General features: G+C 42.9%; 2 protein-coding genes across 2 annotated transcripts in view; both read right to left on the bottom strand.

The window, feature by feature from the left end:
• The window catches only part of LOC126558178 (probable serine/threonine-protein kinase DDB_G0267686), a 213,276-nt gene extending 195,631 nt beyond the window's left edge, over positions 1–17,645 (bottom strand). The window contains exon 1 of the mRNA XM_050214144.1: positions 17,641–17,645. The gene's annotated coding sequence lies outside the window, so the exon portion shown is untranslated. The remainder of the gene's footprint in view (positions 1–17,640) is intronic.
• LOC126558445 (homeobox protein unc-4) overlaps positions 1–19,083 on the bottom strand; it is a 60,058-nt gene that overhangs the window by 14,794 nt on the left and 26,181 nt on the right. The window contains exon 2 of the mRNA XM_050214466.1: positions 5,149–5,327. Coding sequence (XP_050070423.1) covers positions 5,149–5,327 — 179 coding nt within the window. The remainder of the gene's footprint in view (positions 1–5,148; positions 5,328–19,083) is intronic.

Below are 19,083 nucleotides of genomic sequence, written 5' to 3'. Positions count from 1 at the left end.
TCAAAGCAACCAGCCGCCTCATCGGTCACTAATATAATCATCAAGAAGGGTTGCCCGAGCGAACCAAGGCGGCGCAGAGACAAGGAATGGATGGCGCGCAAAAGAAATGATTAACTTAACTATTTACGCGATGACAACTGATCTTGATAAATAGACGATCGAGAATAGGCGGAATGGAGGTGCTTCGGGAATTGTGTAAAATCCACCTCCTTTCCCCTTTCTTTCTACTTGTCTCTCCCTCCTCGGTCGCTTGTGGTGCACAATATCGCTTTTTGTGCCTTTAAATTGGGTTTTGCTGTAAACTGTCGAACGATGGCTGCGGCCTGTGGGTGGATCATTTGTCGAGTCGCTTTGTATGGCCGAGTGACGAGTGTGTGCGTAGACATGCTGGATGGCTTTAAATAGTTGCAATACGCATTGAACTTGGCAGCGTCCATTGTGCGTAGAAGGTGGGCTGTAGTTAATTTCCAGGCTTCGAAAGACAAGCTGTTGTACAATGGAAACAACATTTGTAGCAATTAATAATGAGAGTGGCAGACAGGAGAAACGATTGCGCGTGAAGTTGTAAAATCTTTTTATTTTTTATTTTTTTGCGATACTAAATAACAACTTTTTTTCGTACTTCAGGTCTTGAGATGAAAAGTTGATTAATGGCATACAAGGATTAATAATGTATGGTAAGAGCAAGTGCTATAAAACTTGTTGAAGTACGCTGCAGCACTTTGCTATTGATATGCATTATTCATTCATTGCCTTTTTCAAGCTGTGTTGTATTTAATTACACTTAAAGAAGTACATATTTAAAATTCCTATTACTAAAACTGGCAAGGCAATGATATATGCGTTAGAAGTTTATGGCACAATGTATAACCAGCTAAACTACAATGAATTATTACAGGATAGTTAAATTCATAATAAATTGAAAACTAGAAACAAATACTCCAAACCAATTGCATAACGACTACAAAATACACTGGCAAGAAGTAACACAATTTCATAAATAATTCACACGATTCGTTCCCCTCAAATTATCCACAAAGAATAAGCGATTTTCCTGTCTTACTCTTGGCAAGGCTTGATTTCAAGCAATTGGAAGATTCACGCTTAAGAAAAATTGCAGATCACGTTCTCATTTTTATCGCAGCACGTTCACGCGGGATTGTTATGCATTTGTTCAGCAAAAACCAACGACATTTATTATTCCTCATCATATGCCCTGCACGGAGTGCTTCCTTCACAGTTTCGCGTCACACGATTTAAATTCAATTCGGTCATTTCGAAGAGAAATAATCGCAAACGCAATATAAACATACAGAAACGGAAACGGAAAATTGCGAATAAAACGCAGCGATTGCAATTTTGTTTGTTACCGCGAACGGACACGGTCAAGAATCGTGCTCTGATTTAGCCCTAAAAGCTCCCCAAACGATACTTCCTCGCGGGAACCTAGCCACAAAAAACACGAGCGAGCCAAAGTTTATGAACCATTCAATCATCCATTTCCATCAAACCGTAACAAGACCTGCCTACCACAAAAGTGGGAATCTTCCTTCCTTCAGGGAGGAGGACTGCGCTCTATCTCATTCCGAGTTTATTACGAAACAAGTTCTAATAAATCACCGCCGGAAAACGTAAATGTTCCAGATATTAAATTTAATTCGAACAGATTTTTAGCACATTATGTTCGTTGATTCGTTTCGCCGGTGCCGGTTTGTTGTTCCCCCTTATTGAGCTACACCCGATTCCTTCGAGCCTTTTTCCATTCAATTCTCGTTATCGAATTCGGTGGCAAAAGTCCCGGTGATGTCCTAGGGCCAAGAAACCACAAGCCACCCGCAAAAAGGCACCAAAGTCGTTCGGGATGCCAAGGGTCATTTGTCCAAACGTCAGGCGTCCGTGCGTTCTTGGGGTGAAGCTCGGAGGAGGCTGATTTCATTTTCGATGTGTCTTTGTTGTGTGTGTGTGGTAAGGATGGTGGGAGAAGGTCCCTCGGGTGCTATGAGAGCTACCAGGAGCTCGTCTGCGTCAGTGGAAGCTGTGTGGAGGTGTAAAGATCGATTTCGGGAAAGGAAAACAATCATCAGCAACGTCATCAGCGAACGAACGAACGAACGCGTTGGTTCATCTGTGACGGGTAAATGTCCTTCATGATGGGCTATTTCTTGGAACAATACCGACGTGGTCAGCTACGAAAGGCAGTGAAATGTTGCCGAATTGGATAAGGTTCGATGACAGCGTAGAAGTGGGTTTTAAACACACATTACTAGACGTGTTGCAGTAAGTGTTTATGTTAGGGGAAATTGGTCCTCCTAATTCTAATTCTAGAATTGAACTATGAAGCTCAAGAAAAAAAGTTCGTGAAATTTTGAATGTAAAATTTTCATGACATCCAGAACCAGTCAGCTATGCATCTACATCAAAAGTCATCATCCAGATACACGCCCTTCAATAAGGCTTACATTTTGATCCCTATACTAACTGGCAATATCTCCCAAGTACACGTAAGGGAAAGGTAGTCGTGTAGAATTAATTCAGCAAAAATCCGCACAGAAGAGAACAGCAACCAAACACCTTCTCCTCTCTCAATACAAGTTGCAGAACACGAGGAACACCCTCTGCTTTCTCGATTGGGATTTAAGTAATAATAATATTGTTGTTATGCTAGATTATTACATTCTCGCTACCACAAAAATGTCCAGAAAGCATCTCCCGCCTGTAGATGCTGATGAAAGTCAATGAAACAGTCAGCGGGAGGCAGCTCAGCATCAGAACTCACACAGCAAGGGAGTGCGTTTTGCCATCCCGTTCTAGTTAGGTTCGGTAAGGACATTGGCACTGGCACTTGGCACAGGGAAGGATCGGTTGGTGGGAAGAATAAATGGGAACAGATTTTATTACCACCAAGAACCAGCCAAACCGCCAACCGCCTCGCACAGGGCGCAGCATCGGGAGAGTTTGAGTGAAAAGTAAACAAGGGGTAATGAAGTTTCGCCCTTGTTGCTGATATGTGTCACCCCTCCTAGCGTACAGCAGGGGAAAGACTTCCTTGGAAAGGAGGGTTGATTTTATTGAGGGATTTGTAATGCAGCTTCTGGTTTTGTGACTTGTGAAGTGTGGTGCTGCTCTATCAGCATCCTAAAAAGACGCGAGGAAATTAATGGAATTTGTAACAAAGTAGATTTTGCGATAGGTTTGATGGTTTTTAAGAATTAAAACAGATAATCTAATCAGAGCGTTGGTTGTGGAATTTGAAAAGATTGGCCTCAAAACGCTTCAATTGAGGCACTTGGATAGCTCGGAATTTCTGACACGAAAATGAATACAAATGAGCTCAGAGGCCAGAAGCTACAAATGCTTGCCGAACTAGTACATATCCCTTAGTTTAGTAATACTTTCATTTCTCCTTGTAAAACAGAATAATTACAAAACCGAAAATCATAATTACATTCACAAGCACCGACCCAAGTGCTCCTACGAATGTCGAGCATGCGCCTATGTTTGGATGTCCTATCGTTGACGCCGATTGTTGTAACAAATGATGTTTTTCTTCCTTTCCCTTCCTGCGAAATCCTCCCTCATACACCCTTTGAACTCCAGTTTTCCATTTCCTACAGACCCTCCAGCCTTGCCTCGTTGTCATTGTCCTCGCTAGGCAAGATGTTGAATAATTTATAGCACATTTGAGGTTAGCTCAAGCGCCGCCATGGTCGAGCGAATCTGTTCAAATTGAAATGATCCCGACAAAAAGGGCCAAAGAAGGGCCTCGTTACAAGGAGGCTGCTTCGTAGGCAATCTCAGCAAATTCGTGAGGGTGTTGTTGGGCCTTCCAAATTCAAGCCGACGAGTGAGACGACCGGGACCGGGAGAAGTAGATTTATGTGGTTGTTGTTTGGGATTTACACCGAAGGTGTGACAGGCTCATTGTGCGCCAGAGACACAGAGGAGGGGTTTGATACACACAAGGGAAAAGTACTCTAGAGGGCGTCCCAACCACCCTCACCACATTCCTGAATTCCTTCGGGCCAATTTCCTACCAACTGGCATCCTTTTCGGCATAATGTTTTGCGCATGCCACTGATGATGGCAAGTGATTTGGGAAAAGCTTTTTCACCGGGAACAGCCCGGGGAACACTTTGCTGATCCCGATCCGGTGACGGGATACGCGGGATTGTTGGTGAAAGGCCACACAAACACTCGCACAAAGGGGTTCCGTTTCCGAATTTGTTGTCCCGCTTGGTTTATACAATAATTGTGACAAACGTAGGAATGATTAGTTTTATTTTTATTGCAATGATGCTTGGCATGGCTATTGGAGGGTTTGAAGAAGCTAATTTTTTCATTGTAATTAGATTAGGATTAGTTTAACAGACTTGCTACGAAACGGTTGGTCGTTTTCGAGGGGTTGAAGTCGTCAAAATTCTTAAAGCAATCATCAGCATCGTTAAAATTGTTAATTAAAATGGTATAAAATGGTCGTAGAGCTGCACTTTGCTGGTTTAGCTAGTTGTAGTTTGCATGCATAGGAACATTGAGCATTAACCATAAATTTAAATCAAACTCCTAACTGGCCAATATAAACCGAAACGAAAATATTTCGGAATATATTTAAAATAAAAAACCTCGGCCTCGGTTTTCCAAAACCGCTTTCACCAGTTGGGGAGAGTGGGCACGCGCATTTTCCTATCATTTTCCATACGATCAAAATTTATGAGGCTCCAAATTGAAATTAAATGCATTTTCGCCCTCTTTCTCGGCTTTTTCCTCCCCGAGTGCGTCTAAATGGGGGAACAATGCATGAATACATGAATGAGATTGGTTGTCTCGTCGTGCGATATTAATACAATCGTGTCCACATTCGCGCCAACACGACCGAACATAAAGCATAATTTATGTCACAAAATGTCATCGTTTTTCTCTCCGGGATTGCTCTGCGGCTATGAATTATTGCACAAATCGCAAAAAAAAAAAAAAATGCTTCCGCTATATCCTTTTAGCAGTGATACGATCTTGCTCGGTTTGTTTGGTCTATCGAGCAACGAGAATTGCAAAGATGAGCGACAATAGTTTACCCCCCCGAATAAACCCTTTTCTTTTTGCTTCTTAGACTTTCTTGTAGATGATTTAAGTCAGTTTGCCAGCAGTACTTACCGCTACCCTGCTTTCCTTGAGATCCAACCGCATCGCCAGTGCCTCGCGCATAAACACGTCCGGATAGTGGCTGGCGGAGAAGGCTCGCTCGAGCTCCTCGAGCTGCCACGAGTTGAAGTTTGTTCGCGACCGTCTTCGTTTCGACGCGCTGCTTTCGTCGTCCCCATCGGCGGCAGATCCTGTTACAGAGCAATGGGAAAAAAGTAACGCCCCAAAAAGTGTTAGTTAACAACTGCAAACTCCTTAAAACCTTCTTGTAAATAGTTTGGTAAGCGGGGTACACATCGGAATCGAGCTAACGAGCTTGAATTAAAAATCAAGCCTCCTCATCACATTACGCCTCCCTAACCGAGCAATCGAACGCCATCGAACGGTACACGTACGGGGCCTAACGGTACGACGCGAATCATCGTGACTAATTGCAAAAGCTGCTTCCGATTGGACACGGACCACGATTGCTGCACGCGGCAGTTAGCACAATTTTCACATCAACCTTTTTTTTGTACACACCTGAGAGGGTGACACAGAACACAATGAAATGAATTGACAGAAAATTGGCCTTCCTCGCATCACCTACAATTAGTTATGGAGAAAAAAAAAACAAGGAAAATGCTTTCGTTCCTTGTTTGCTTTGGAGGAACAATACCCAGTTCGTTCCAGCTTTTTTTTTCCTGAAGCTAAGGCTTTCTTAGGCAGGGAAATATATTTTCATTTAATAAAAATTATCAAATTTATTAAAAAAAAAAATGAAACAAACAATTATCTCTAACTCGGAAAGCCTTTTGTGGGTTTAACTGTCTGAAGTGTTCTTCATCCAACACTTGTCAGCAAATTCAACATACAAATCCAGCTTCTTTAATCTGTTTCTCATTATGTGGTGCCCTTCACTAACTACCCGGCCCCGGAGGCCTTATCGAAGACGCTCTTTCAATGTGGCAAGTGCGATTGCCTAATGCTCTTGTCACTCTGTCTCACAGGGCTTATCAACTGACACGGGACCTCCCTGTCACGGTAATAGGCAAAATTGATAATGATAATCATCCTTTTTTTCTCGGCGCGGGTACGAGTCAAGCTGAACACCAAACAAGACGAGCTGGGTTGATAGTTTAAATGTGTTTAGAAGAAGGAAAATGTAAAAAAGCACCCAATGCAGCAATAAATTACCAGCTGACAGAGCTGACTGTAAAGCAAAAAAGGATCTTGGGAAGCATTAGAAACAGTACAAAAAACTTTTACACAACATCCTTCAATCTGACAGCTCTGGTTGAGACAAACGTCAGTCGTCAGAGATAGCGAGAATTGTTCACTTAGCGATAGTGTAGAAGATCGGGTTCACTCCAAAAATCTGGACAGGCGTATAAGCACGCCAAAAAAAAAACGGTTTATACATCGAAAATTAACGCGTAATGAGCCAAACTCGGTGAGCCGTGGAGCGCACTGGATCGTGTACCCACACACACACATACAGACACACGTCTTTACACGGGAACACCTACTCAGCACACACACACACACACTTATCGTGTAATTGGAAGCGACTGGTTAGTAAATTATCACTTATTTATTAATTACTATTATCGGTCACGCCACATGTTCCGACCCGCTCATCATCATCCAGCAAAACGACGGGGGCTGATCATCTGCAAATGGATCATCATTACGCTCGGAAGGCAGCCGTTTTTGTGCAGTACTAAGATCGAGCCCGTTCGTTTGACAATCGCCCATAATTTAGCTCCATTAGTGCACACATTGTGTGAGATTACTTCAATTACGGATCGCGCTTGGCACAGTGAGCGATGGCTTTAATGGATAAATGGGGACGAGAATTATTAAACCGATAAGATATTGAGGGTATGCTGATCTCTTCCGGACCGGATGATTAATTCACCTTCTCGTGCCGACATATTGAGGCACACTAATTTCACGTCTGACCGTACTCTCAAGCGTTCCATCCATTATGAAAGCAAACAAAGTTGCGTGCGACAGCGTGGGTCACACATCACATCAGGCCGGCACGCGAAACCTCCCAAAAACTAGCCGGTTCAATTGTCACCGTTAGTGTGCAGCGTACCATAAATCAAACAATTACAGGTGTTAATCAAATGTTTGTAACCACTGGATGGAGCAGCCTGGATCCCTGGAGGGGGGGGGGGGGAGGGGAATGGTGGAGGAGATAATTTTCCACCCTTCGTTCGCCGTCTGTGGCGTAAGTTGGGTTTGTTTATTTATGGAGCACTAGAGCACACTGGAGGAGATAACGTGGCGATTGGGGTTGCGTGCGATGTTAATATTCGTGCGTATATTCGTTTAACACAATATTGTCCTATAAAGATAAAAGAAAAACATAGTAACTTTACTCGATAAAAAGCCTTTTCTTGATTGAATTCTATGCTCGGCATCTGATCACTTGTGGTTGGTCAAAAAACCAACTAAAATAATGATGATGATCATTAATTCCAAGATCCTAGTCTGCAAGATTGATGATTTAATTAGACCCTCGGCAAATTACTTCATTTCAATCTTACATTCTCTGATCGCTCCTTGATCCTTGTACGGTGTTCACATGCCAGGAAAATCCACCTGTAGAAAACATTTTTTTTTTTTTGGTGCCTTAGCTCCATTCACCAGTCCGATCAGAATCAATTCGCTACAGTCTGCCAAAAAGGTCTAGCGCTCACAAAATATAATAACACATAATGATAGGCAAGGAATCCGGCGTTGGTGTTATTATGAACGATCAACGGATCGTAGCTAGTCGAAAAAAAAGCAAATTCCCCCTATCGATGATTTAATATCTCAACCGATGAGACCGAGCCAGAATCCGGAACGGTACAAATGCCCGGAAGCCTTGTCTTACTGACTGACATCCCTCTCGGGAGGATCCTACAAAGAACCCTGCTGCGATCTTCTTGTGATCTCCTTTCCGAATAGATGTAAAGGTCGTGGGTTTTTGGTTCCTTTAGATAGTCCCGACTCGAGCGGAAGTTCCTTCACTGCCGAGAGCTCAGTTTTAGGGGCGTTTTTATTAAATTAGACAGGACTTCTGACCTGGGAAGCAGGTTGAGACATCATTTTAATTACTGAAACGATATTTGATTGGTGATCTAATTGTTTCGCAGGGTAAAACGATCTCAACTTCACTACGATGTTGCTTTCTTTGACGTTTTTAGACGGCTCAATCTACCAAACTTTCGTTAATTTCCTTATCATCATTAATGACTTCAAGTTGCGTTGCGTTGCGTGACTAAAACCATTGGAAGAGAATTCAATTTTCCGTTTCTTCAGGACACTCGTCAAGTCTAAGAAGGCAGCAAATCAATTTCTACACCCCAGATCCGGTTCTTCCCAAACAACAACTTCTTCATTTGCATCCGCTCGTGTTTGGAGATGCGCTATACGAAGTGGCCCTACTTTTGGCACAGTGGCACACACTGAAGCTCATGCAAAAACGCATCATAATTTGTTTGGCCGCTCACCGCTCACGGCTCACCGCGGGCGCGCAAATTGATGCCCCGGCCAGCTGCAAGCTTTGCGGGCCCACAAACGCAAGGTATCAATTTTCTCCATTCTTGAAGACTAAATTGTTGAAGCGTACCGGTTACCCTGGATCCCGAAAAGGAACATCAACCCACCCCCCTTGAGTCCCAGTGCGGCGATTCTTGGAGTGCAGGAAGCGCAGCAACGCGAGGCCATAAATTTAAACTGCCTCAAATTAAATTCAATTTTTATAATGACTTCATTTATTCCAACGATTTTTTTTTCTCTTCTTGTTTCTTGCTCTGTGGACGATCTGTTTGACTCTGCGTTGCATGTTCGCGATTGAAGATTGAAGGACGACAGTGGGAATTGTCCTCCCGAGAGGCAGGATGGCAGGAAAACTGATCGGAATAATGATAAAGATGCGATGAAGCGATCTCTTCAGCATTCGTGAAGGTGATGCTCGATCGATCTCGCCTGGGGGCTGTTAGCATAAGCAATGGCTAGAAAGACGGACGACGGCGAATAGGACGCCGAATGGCTGGCTTGATTGAGCATTTTCGATCCTTTTAATCATCGACAGGGTACTGCTGGTTGGCGATCGGTGCGAATTGAAATTTGCGTCCGAAAATCTGCTCTCTGGCCAAGAATGTGCCCTTGCTTTGGAGCTGCTCCAGCAACGCCATTATCGTTATTAATACAATCATCGATAAGCGAGTGTGTGTTCTAAAGATTGGTGGGTTTCGAACAGCGACCGCGGTTGGATAGTTGGATGTTATTAATATTTCTTCACCCGTGCGCCACCACCTGCGTATCAACCCTTGTCCGCAAGATAATTGTAGTTATTATGCATTATTTTTACATTGTTTGTGTGTGTGTGTTTTTCTGCTACACTGTTGTGCAAACAATTTGTAGCCAAGAAAAGCATATCGGGTTCCGTAAGATATCATTTTATGAAAGCGTCTAAATATGAGTAGAACATAAGCTAAGTACGAGTGTTGGTTGCTTTTAATTGAATTCCAATTGTTCCTTCGCCAACTACAACTCATTTTGCAAAAAAAAAAGGTTAATTGAATTTAGCAAAGAGCAATTTCCCTAGTAACAAAATTTGAACCTCACTGTTTGGCCACCATTTACTGGCGTGGAAATGATCGAATCCATTTTCGTACCACAGACTCTTCGCTTGTTGAGCAATTTGTGTCCCTCCCCTCTTTGGTTCCAAAATACTCCAGCTTGGACACCCCTCGACAACACTCCGTTCCTTTAGTGCCTTAATGGTGTGGTACGTTTCGCGCTTGCGCACCCTTGCGCTTATTGAAATAATGCTCCGCAAAACAATCGACCATCCGAGACCTCGTCTGTTGGTGGAAGTGGATGCGATTTTTATCGATCCAAATTGGACGCAAACTGAAAACTAATAAATGTTAATGGTTGCGCTTGCTACCTCGGTACGAAACCACGAGTGGCTGGACCCGCGAGAACACACTTTGGGCCACTGATTACGGTTTCACCTGGTACGAGACATTAAAACGGGTGAACCGTTTGGTTGTGCAGCCGGGACCCATCGTGGAAAGCAAACCGGTGCTTTCCGTTCCGGGTTAAATCGATCCTCCAATAAGTGCACATTGTGATGAATGAAATAATTGAAAGAGATGAGTGGGTTTTCACTGCTTTGGTACGTGGTTCCGTTCGATCCAGTGCCGAGCTTTCGCTAACTGTTTTTGAATGGTCCGGTCATCACCATCAAGCATCCGCGATCAACCCCACCCCAAGACGCAGCGACGCCGGATGGGAGGAAGCGATGAAAATGATCGACACCAACGGACCTACGAAAAAGGCAGTGTCCAAACCGATTCCGAACGTAAACAACTGCTCCGGTCCCAATTCCTGCTGATGATCATGTAGCCGATGATGGCGAGCACATTTATCGTAATAGCAAAATGACTCAATTGGACCGGCGCAAAAGGGTTGCAATTGATTGGAAAGTATGCGTCCTGGGACGCTGGCCTTTCTCTGTCCTTTCGATGATGATGATGATGATGATCGTCATGGCAACAAGTTAAACAGCGCACACCACCAGGCTCCAGGCTCGATCAGGGCGTAAGTATAGGGTTAGGTTTTGGATGAATGTGAAACAATAAGCGTAAATAAATACAGAGTCCAAAGGACACGCAATGGTCGCCATTCCGCAATGATCGCCGCGTAGAAAGACTCGTCCGAATGATCAACACTTCATTTGGAGGCGAGCGTACGACCGAAGCGGTGACCGAACGCGAAAATTGCTGTCATTTTGGTGGAGTTCCGTGTTGCGGAATGGATTTAATTATGGGTTCCGTTCCGTATTTGGAGCACGAAAATGTCAGCACCATTTCTGTTATCAATCGAACCGGTGTGTGCTCAGTCCTACTTAGAGGGTATCGTACAGGAGATGAATGTCTTAACTACTTTAAGTGATTGTGCATTATTCATTATCGAAGCAAAGCTTTCACCATTCACCCGATTACGCGAGCACGGCAAAGAAGCAATCGATTGAGTTTTATTTGGTAAATTAAATTTATACAAACACACACACACATTCGTAACGCCCGTATAATCAAAAGGGAATTATGGTTATAGCAAGGGAAAGAATTGCACTAAAGGTTGACTTAAGTACGCCTAAAGGGGGATGCAAAACTGCATCCGATCCCGGGTTCGGTCTATAAGCAAGATTGGCCATTCATCATGCATTTATGGTTTCTGCAGTTATCCTTTCACAAGACGAAACAGAATTCACTGCACATACGGGGATACGGTACCAAAAATTAAGATCGATTGGGGGATTTTGCAGATGTGATTAAATTCATTTAGCGGTTCAAGTGTCTCCCTTTCGTTTTACTTATGGCTTGTGGTCTACTTATTATGGCAATTCTTCAATTAAAGCGAGCATTAAATGATTCTCAACGATTGTGCTACAGTTGAATGATCTGTTTTAACCTTTTCATATTTAAGAATTATATTTTATTGCATTTTAATTCGTAGTACAGTATGGTAATGTACTAGCGTAGAAAGTATTCCCGCTTTTGGTTGACAGCTCGAATATTTTATAGGAAAGTAAAATAAACCGCCAACCTGACAGATGAACCGGAAAAGTTATGACAGCGACGTTGAAGCGATATCATAAGGATTTTCTTGGATACTAATATTTAAAAAATTTCTTGAGCCTGTTTTATTATGGCTTTACTTCAAAAACTATTTCAGCCATTTGCTGACTTCATCGGCTTGATTTTGCACGTGATTGATTAGTCCTTTCTGAGCATAGTGGTTTTGAGCTGTACTATTCCTTCTGGCTATTAATTCTAATAGTGTATGAAGTGACATGAGTTAAAAAATACAAGTAATCTATCTGATAATTAAAACTGATCAACAATTAAACAATAATTCCATCACACTCCTTCTCTATCCCCATAATCCCCAATCAAAAATAGCAAAATTGTGATCATTACGTCTCTCAGTAATTGATTTGCCATCCACTGTTCCTCATTCAAGAAAGCGTGTTGAAAAAAAGGCAACAGCAGTCAAATGAAATCAAATCTAATTCACATCCTTATCAGCGAACGCGAAAGAAATTACGAATTATTACACCACGTGCACCAATTTTCCCGACCGTTCGTTCGGGATTTGTACTTTCCAATTTGATTGCAATTGAAAATACACGATAAGAGGGAACGCTTCTTTGTGCAAACGAGCGAGTGCCGTAATGGCATTTTGCCTCATCCGGTCGCGATGATACGACGCTCTTCCGTTTGCCGCTTTTTTGCTCCGTTTGCACGACTTCTATTACTTGCTCACCAGGGCTGATAATTTATAGCAATATCGCTCTCAACGCTTGCAAAATTTTTGCACGACTGGTTTTTTTTTTTATTAGTAGAACTCAGAACCATAGCAGAGGACACCATTTAATAAATCAAAATCACAATAACACACAGTCCGCTGATTATGCTTTCCAATTTGGCTGGTTGGTGCTGTGTGCATCCGGATTTTTATTTGAAAAGTTTATTTTTTTGAGTTATTTGAGCTTCCCTTCTCCACTAGTCGCCATCTTTCTCCAGGGAAGGTTTGGGCAAGCGTGTTAGTGTAATGTTTTTTTTTTTTTGGTTGTAGCGATTCCTCGCTCCTTATAGCACCATTGGCAACTCGTGACATAAATCATCTGCCCCGGGACTGAAACTCCCCAAAACTAACAGCGACAGTGAAATAGTCTTGTTCGTTTTTTTCACTATCATGCTCAGTGCACGCATGGCTCGAGTAAATTGAAAAATTATCAATTATTTTCTGACTACGCTTTGCACGAGGTGATCCCAAACGCGAGGTCTTCGACGAGGGAATCAGACCAAACCATTGCATTTGGCTTAATCAAACGGTACAGCAGCAGCACCAGCAGCAATAGGAAGATAGGCTGGCGACACGGTCGCACTTGTTGCCCCCCCCCCCCCATCCCCCCTCTCCCTTTGTTGCCTTTCCTCCCCCCCCTTGAACGAGCCCACGCCAAACACGCCATGTAAATACGACGGGTAAAAGTGAAAACGAACAAATGACAACATCACTTCCACTCGACCACCGAAGAAGTCCGTGCTTTGGTTGCATTTCAGTTCGGTGTTGCTTTTCCTTTTTTGTCTCTTATTGACTCGAATCCACCAGGGCACCAGGCCACCAAGGCTTATCGCCCGCTAGACGAACGCCTAGCGTTTGCGATCTTCACGTTATCGCGTGGAAGCTAATTTGTGGAATTATTTAGATGCCATTAACTCCTGGCTCTGGTTCGAACGAGTTGCTGCAATCATCGCGCATCTAATTCGGAACCAAACAAACCGGTCAAACTAATCGAAACAGAGCACTGGGCTGAGTATAATTATGTGCGAGATAATTGTCACCAGACGAAAACTCGACCGAATAAATGGTGAAATCGTTCGTCGAACCAAAACAAAAACAATAACCTTCCAAACGTGGTTCATCATTTTTTCGGTGATCAGAAACGTCGGAAATTCTTCACACGCAAACCTATTTTCGTTTGGCATTAAATTAAGTGAAGATTTATCGTTCCATCTTTAGCCGAACTTATCGGGTCTAATGCATCGACATCGAATGTTCCACGCTAAGGCACGCGACCTTTTTTCTATCTCTCTCTTCCGAGATCGAAGATATTTTATCCGGAACGTGGCATGGTTCAAGCGACCGGGCGATATGATCTTAAATCCGCGAATCGTGGTGTAAATCCTTTGTAATTTGTCACGCCCTGTTTGAATGGTGAATAAATCATGCGGCTGTTATTGGACAATGCGAATTAGGGGAGAAAGATATAGTTTAAAACATTTTTTCGAAATCAGTAAAGGAGTGTTATTCAACGCCTGCAGATAGGCAACGCGCCTTACACTTCGACTGAGTTAGTATTTTCTAGTGGACTAAACATGCATCGTTCATGCATGAATATGGGAAATTCTTCACTTAAAACAGACATCAAGCAGTGCCTATATTAACAAACTCCAATTGTGTACAAATTTTACAAAAATTCGATTAAAAAACACACTCTCATCCCTACCCGAACGCCGAATGACTCCCCGCTGTAAAGTAAGTGTATCAAATTGATATAAATATTTGCACAAAGAAAGTGGAAAATTAAGTCCTCGGTCACGTGCCGCCCGATACGCCACCGGGTACCATTTCCAGGCCGAGCTGTGAAGGAAGCCACGTGTCTTGCCGCGTACCCTCGCCTTTTTTTTTTTGCTATTTGTCCGGGCGAGTGATAAAAGGTCTCTCGATGGTCTTTTCGAGCATGGTTGTTTGTTGGTGGTTCCGGTGTTGTTGCACCAACGGGGTGCTAAATGGAACACGGCACCCGGGACAACCGTATGGATCGGATTAGTTCCCAATCTACCGTGGGGGTTGCTGCACGCGTCCTGAGGAACCGAAACCGAACGCCGTCACTGCCTCTCTATATTATCGCTTTCATTCCCCCTTGAGTTTTCCGATCGGCCAATTTCCGATAAGCGATTAAGAAGATGCGAGGGAATGGTTTCGGAGGGGTAAGTGGCTGCGAAGAGGTAGCGGCGGTATTCGCGGCGATTTGTCTCATTTTGCTTGGTGATGCGTGTTTGATAATTTTACGGGATAAAGGCATTAAAAGTAAATAAATTCTACCTCCGGACCATGGTAATCGAGGGTGCTGAACGTTTGAGGCTGGGAAGTGTGTTTGAGTTGATGTTGAATGTATGCTTTAGTTGTGGTTTTTTTTGGTGCTGCATTGTTCCTGCGGTCCTTAACACACCCATCCCCGTCCTGTAACATCCGGAAGCTTCCGGCGCATTGTGGTTACTGGTGGAAATAAGGGAAGCGTGAGCGCGTAATCCTTCAGTTACTTCCTCCCCCAGTTTGCAAGTTGGGCGATTTGGTAATTACATTCCACAATCAGGTTTCGCTATGCTTTTTTCGATTGGTTTGACTTTTTGTAGATTGGCGTGAGATGCAGAATAGCAAGGTTTCGGGGCGTGTTACATGATCGCACGATCTTTGATCATCAAAGGTACCGCGCTGCTCGGCACGACAACGACAGCACATTACTCTTGGCGAGTGTGGCAGGGATTTGCGTTATCTTGTTGGTTCGGTTCGAATGTGACAAACGTACGGTACGCGATATATGAAGCATCATCATCGTGACAATCTTTGCTCATGTCTGTGGGGAATTTACAGGGACTAAGGTCTTGTCGACTTACAGCCATCCTACTGCGTTAGATGTTCTCCTATCTTAAAGGATTACAGGATTGGGTCGGTATTTTTTGTGTAACTCATCGGAAGCGTGAGAATAATTGTTCAGCGTGCTAAAGGCTGGGTAATCTAGTTGCAAAGGTTCTCACGAATATGTGCTAAAAGGTTGTCTAATAATCATTTATTTATTTACCAGGAAGTTTGCTTTATGTGAAATGTCATACACAGATTAAAATAAATGTTGAAATGAAACAAGAAATCAGTTGTGGTTAATATGGAAGATTCTCAAGAACTACACGACTGTTTCTGCCTCTCTATAGGACGATGCAAGAAGTTTTTGGAGAATATTTTTCGAATATCATGCGATTTTGATCGGCTTCAATATTATCCTTGAAACTTTACGATTTATGTTACTGACGGCATGTCCGTCTTGAAGCCCAGTATCTTCTGAAGGACCCTCTGAAGGATATTGATGATGAGCTGTTTCTCAATATTCACAACAAAGTTATTGAAGTCAGTACTAGCCCTTCATTCGCCTTTCAACTGGTCCATCTTGGAAATGAATGAAATTCAACATCCAAGATTTTCAAATTTGTTCCAAAAATTTCCTCCGAAGAATTTACTTCAGCTCTTAGTAGTTCGCCCTTTATATGGATGACTTTATCGTACCACATAGTACGTAGTCAGGACTGATTATAGAACTACGTGATATCAAGATGTCTAGTAAGCCATTCAAGGCCGGCGTGATCTAGAAGGTCGTTAAACCAAGAAGAAGTAGTCATTATTCCCTTAGTTTATCTCAAAAGTTCTTGAAGCCATATTGGAACCCTGCCCATCTGATATAAAAGATATTGAGAATACCTAATCGGCTGTAATCTGGAAGGGCTTCAGGATGACTACAGTGACCTTTGAGATTGAAAAATAAATAGAACAAATAGATCTTTATTTTCATTTATTTGTAGAGGCTATAACTCTCTGAGACTACATTTGCTTCTTAACAAACAAAATATCAAATGTATTGTCTGAACTATAAAGACCATAGTTGCTCTAATCCTGCAGTTATTGAAGTAAATTAATACCTAAACACAACAGGTTCGATACAAAAGAGTTGTGTTTAAATCGTCCCATATTTTGAGAGGAACAATGCTTCAACAATCACAATAATACGACCATTTACCTTCATCATCAAGCATCAAGAGCAATTTTACATTCCCATCAGTGCATGCTTCATTGTGCTGCAAGGATGCCTTTCCATAATGGTAACTCTTCAACCAACAAAAAAATATGATTAGAATGTACCGTTGATACTAATCTGCTTGCGTGAGTTGGTTCGCTCACTCGCTTTAATTGCGTGCTGCTATGGAACTTCCTCGGCTCGAGTCCCGTACCGAAACATGTCATATCGCTTGTCTAAACAACCACCTTTACCAACGTGGGTCACCATCATCACGGGGTGCGTCTTCTTGAATAAAAAGGTACGATAACTTTAAACTCAAATTAGAATAATCATCTTTACACAAGTGATGGAATTGCATGTTGGTCTGTGTGATGGGTCGGGGTTGAAAGGTGGGCGAATTACATCCACATTACATGTGTTGCTGCGCACATTCCAATGTGCGTTAGCGAGTTACACTTTTGTGCTCGCGCCGTTCCTCCGGGAGAGACCAATTATCGTAAAACGACTAATTAAGAGACAGCGGAATGGTTAAAGCTTAAAGTAAAAGCCATTTCGCGGTGGTGGGGCAAGGGGAGAGAATAGCACTCCCAAGGGTGATGAGAGGTTGGGGTTTTAGGGGGAGTTTCGAGGGCCCGAGCGTTAGATTACATTTCGCTGCCACACACCAAACCCGCTCCGAAACGCTTCTCAACTCATCTAATCGAATCAGATAAAAGCAAGTGAATTAAATTAAACTTCAACCCACGGACCCAACGCTGATTATGTGTTTGTGTGTGTGTGTGTGTGTGGGGGTTCCGCTTTTGCAGAAAAGCTTTCCGAGTCGTTTCCACCACCGCTTCGGAGGCTTCATTCTTTTCTCTCGCAAAAGATGGCGTGCTTTCGCCCGCGTTTGTTCATTAGCTACATAAAGGGAACATTTATGAAATGGAATAAAAGGTAGGACAAATAAAGCATAACTCTTGCCTCCCACACATACACACACACAAACACGTACACAAAAACCGGAAATGAATATTGAAACCCTCAAACAAAGGAAACTAATTATTTAACTTATTTAAAGCTCATCCTGTGTTGTGGAGTTGTGTGGGCAAGACACCTCTTTTGCTTGCTTTTTTTTGGAATGGCAATGCTCGCGAAATGTGCAGCCCGAATTGCAGTTCAAGCGAGTCTTCCAATCGCGTCCATTGAACAACCTAATTAAGGCAGACTCCGATCCTCCGATCCGAAAATTTTCTTCACGCTGTCCGAAAGCTAGCTGTGCCCACAGAGTCGTCGCTCGGCACAGCCCTATCGTATGTTCGCATTATCGGTTCCGATCTACACTCGAACCCTTTACTCTCCACACCTTCCAATTAACGTTTAAAGTTATTAAAAGAAAATTGCCAAAGATATGCGGCCGGAGCACTAAGTGGAAGTCTGCAGCAGCGTGCGCGGTGTCGGTGCCGGAAGATAAGCTAATTAATTGCAAAATATTCATAGCTTTACGAGACACCGGGTCGGTCGAGAACAACCAGCCAGGTTGCAACAAAGTGGTGCATAAGTGGACACGACAGCTAGACTGAAGTCTATTGGCCTGGAGCGTTGTGTTCATCGTACCGGAGACTAGCTTTAATCTACATCGAGACGATTTTTATTAGCTAACGAAGACAAAAAGAAAAACAAAATGCGTTCTACAAGGTGTGATTTCTTATCGCTAATAATGGTTGTGTTATTATTCTGTTTAGTGATTTTGTCTATGCAACAAATGCGTAATTATACACATTTTACACCCGTCATGCATCGGTCGTTGGTAGTAAATGATTAAGTGTGATTGATTGCGCTGCTCGATCGATGCAAGATGAAATTGATTTGATTTGAAGGGTTTGGAAAAAAATAATTTACAACAAGAAAATGAAATTAATTTTACCGAAAGTGAAACAAAAAGAAAAAGACAAGAAGAAAAAAGGAAACAATCAAGGATAACTAATCGAAAATGGAAACTCTTTCCGTGCAACAAACGAATGAGGCGCTGTGTACTGACAGCCAGTGCGCGTTCTAATGTTTAATGGATTCACCCGAACGGTGAGGCCCCACCGGAACCAATAGTAACGGTAGACAGCCTACGGTGTATGGCTGTCCTTCGCTGGCTTTGATTGCTGAATGATGTAGCAGTAGAAGCAGCAGCAGTGATGCGTTTACATAATGGATTGAGTTCGTCTCTTGCCTTTTCTGTGCCTGGTCGTCCTACTGATCAGTCCACAATTATGGAACATTGTTAATTCGATCGAACCACACCGATAACCACCAAGCGGCGTAACAATGTGAGCTTGATTCGACAAAAAATAAATAAAGCTGTTTGGAGCAATCATCACACACACACACCGGTAGTTTCGGTTCCCCAAATAGCATCACATGGTCTGTAAATATAAAGCAAGACCAAACCGGTGGAGCTACTACACAACCCATCTATATACCACGGTTTCCCCGTACGGTTTCCGTTGCCCATGTGCACATTTTAATTTAATTTTCCGAATAAGTTAATTAATTTAATCAATTTGTTATCT

Source organism: Anopheles maculipalpis, chromosome 2RL (genome assembly GCF_943734695.1).
Source record: "Anopheles maculipalpis chromosome 2RL, idAnoMacuDA_375_x, whole genome shotgun sequence".
Taxonomy (NCBI): domain Eukaryota; kingdom Metazoa; phylum Arthropoda; class Insecta; order Diptera; family Culicidae; genus Anopheles; species Anopheles maculipalpis.
The sequence above is the reverse complement of the archived record's forward strand: the minus strand, read 5'-3'. Positions and strand labels throughout refer to the sequence as shown.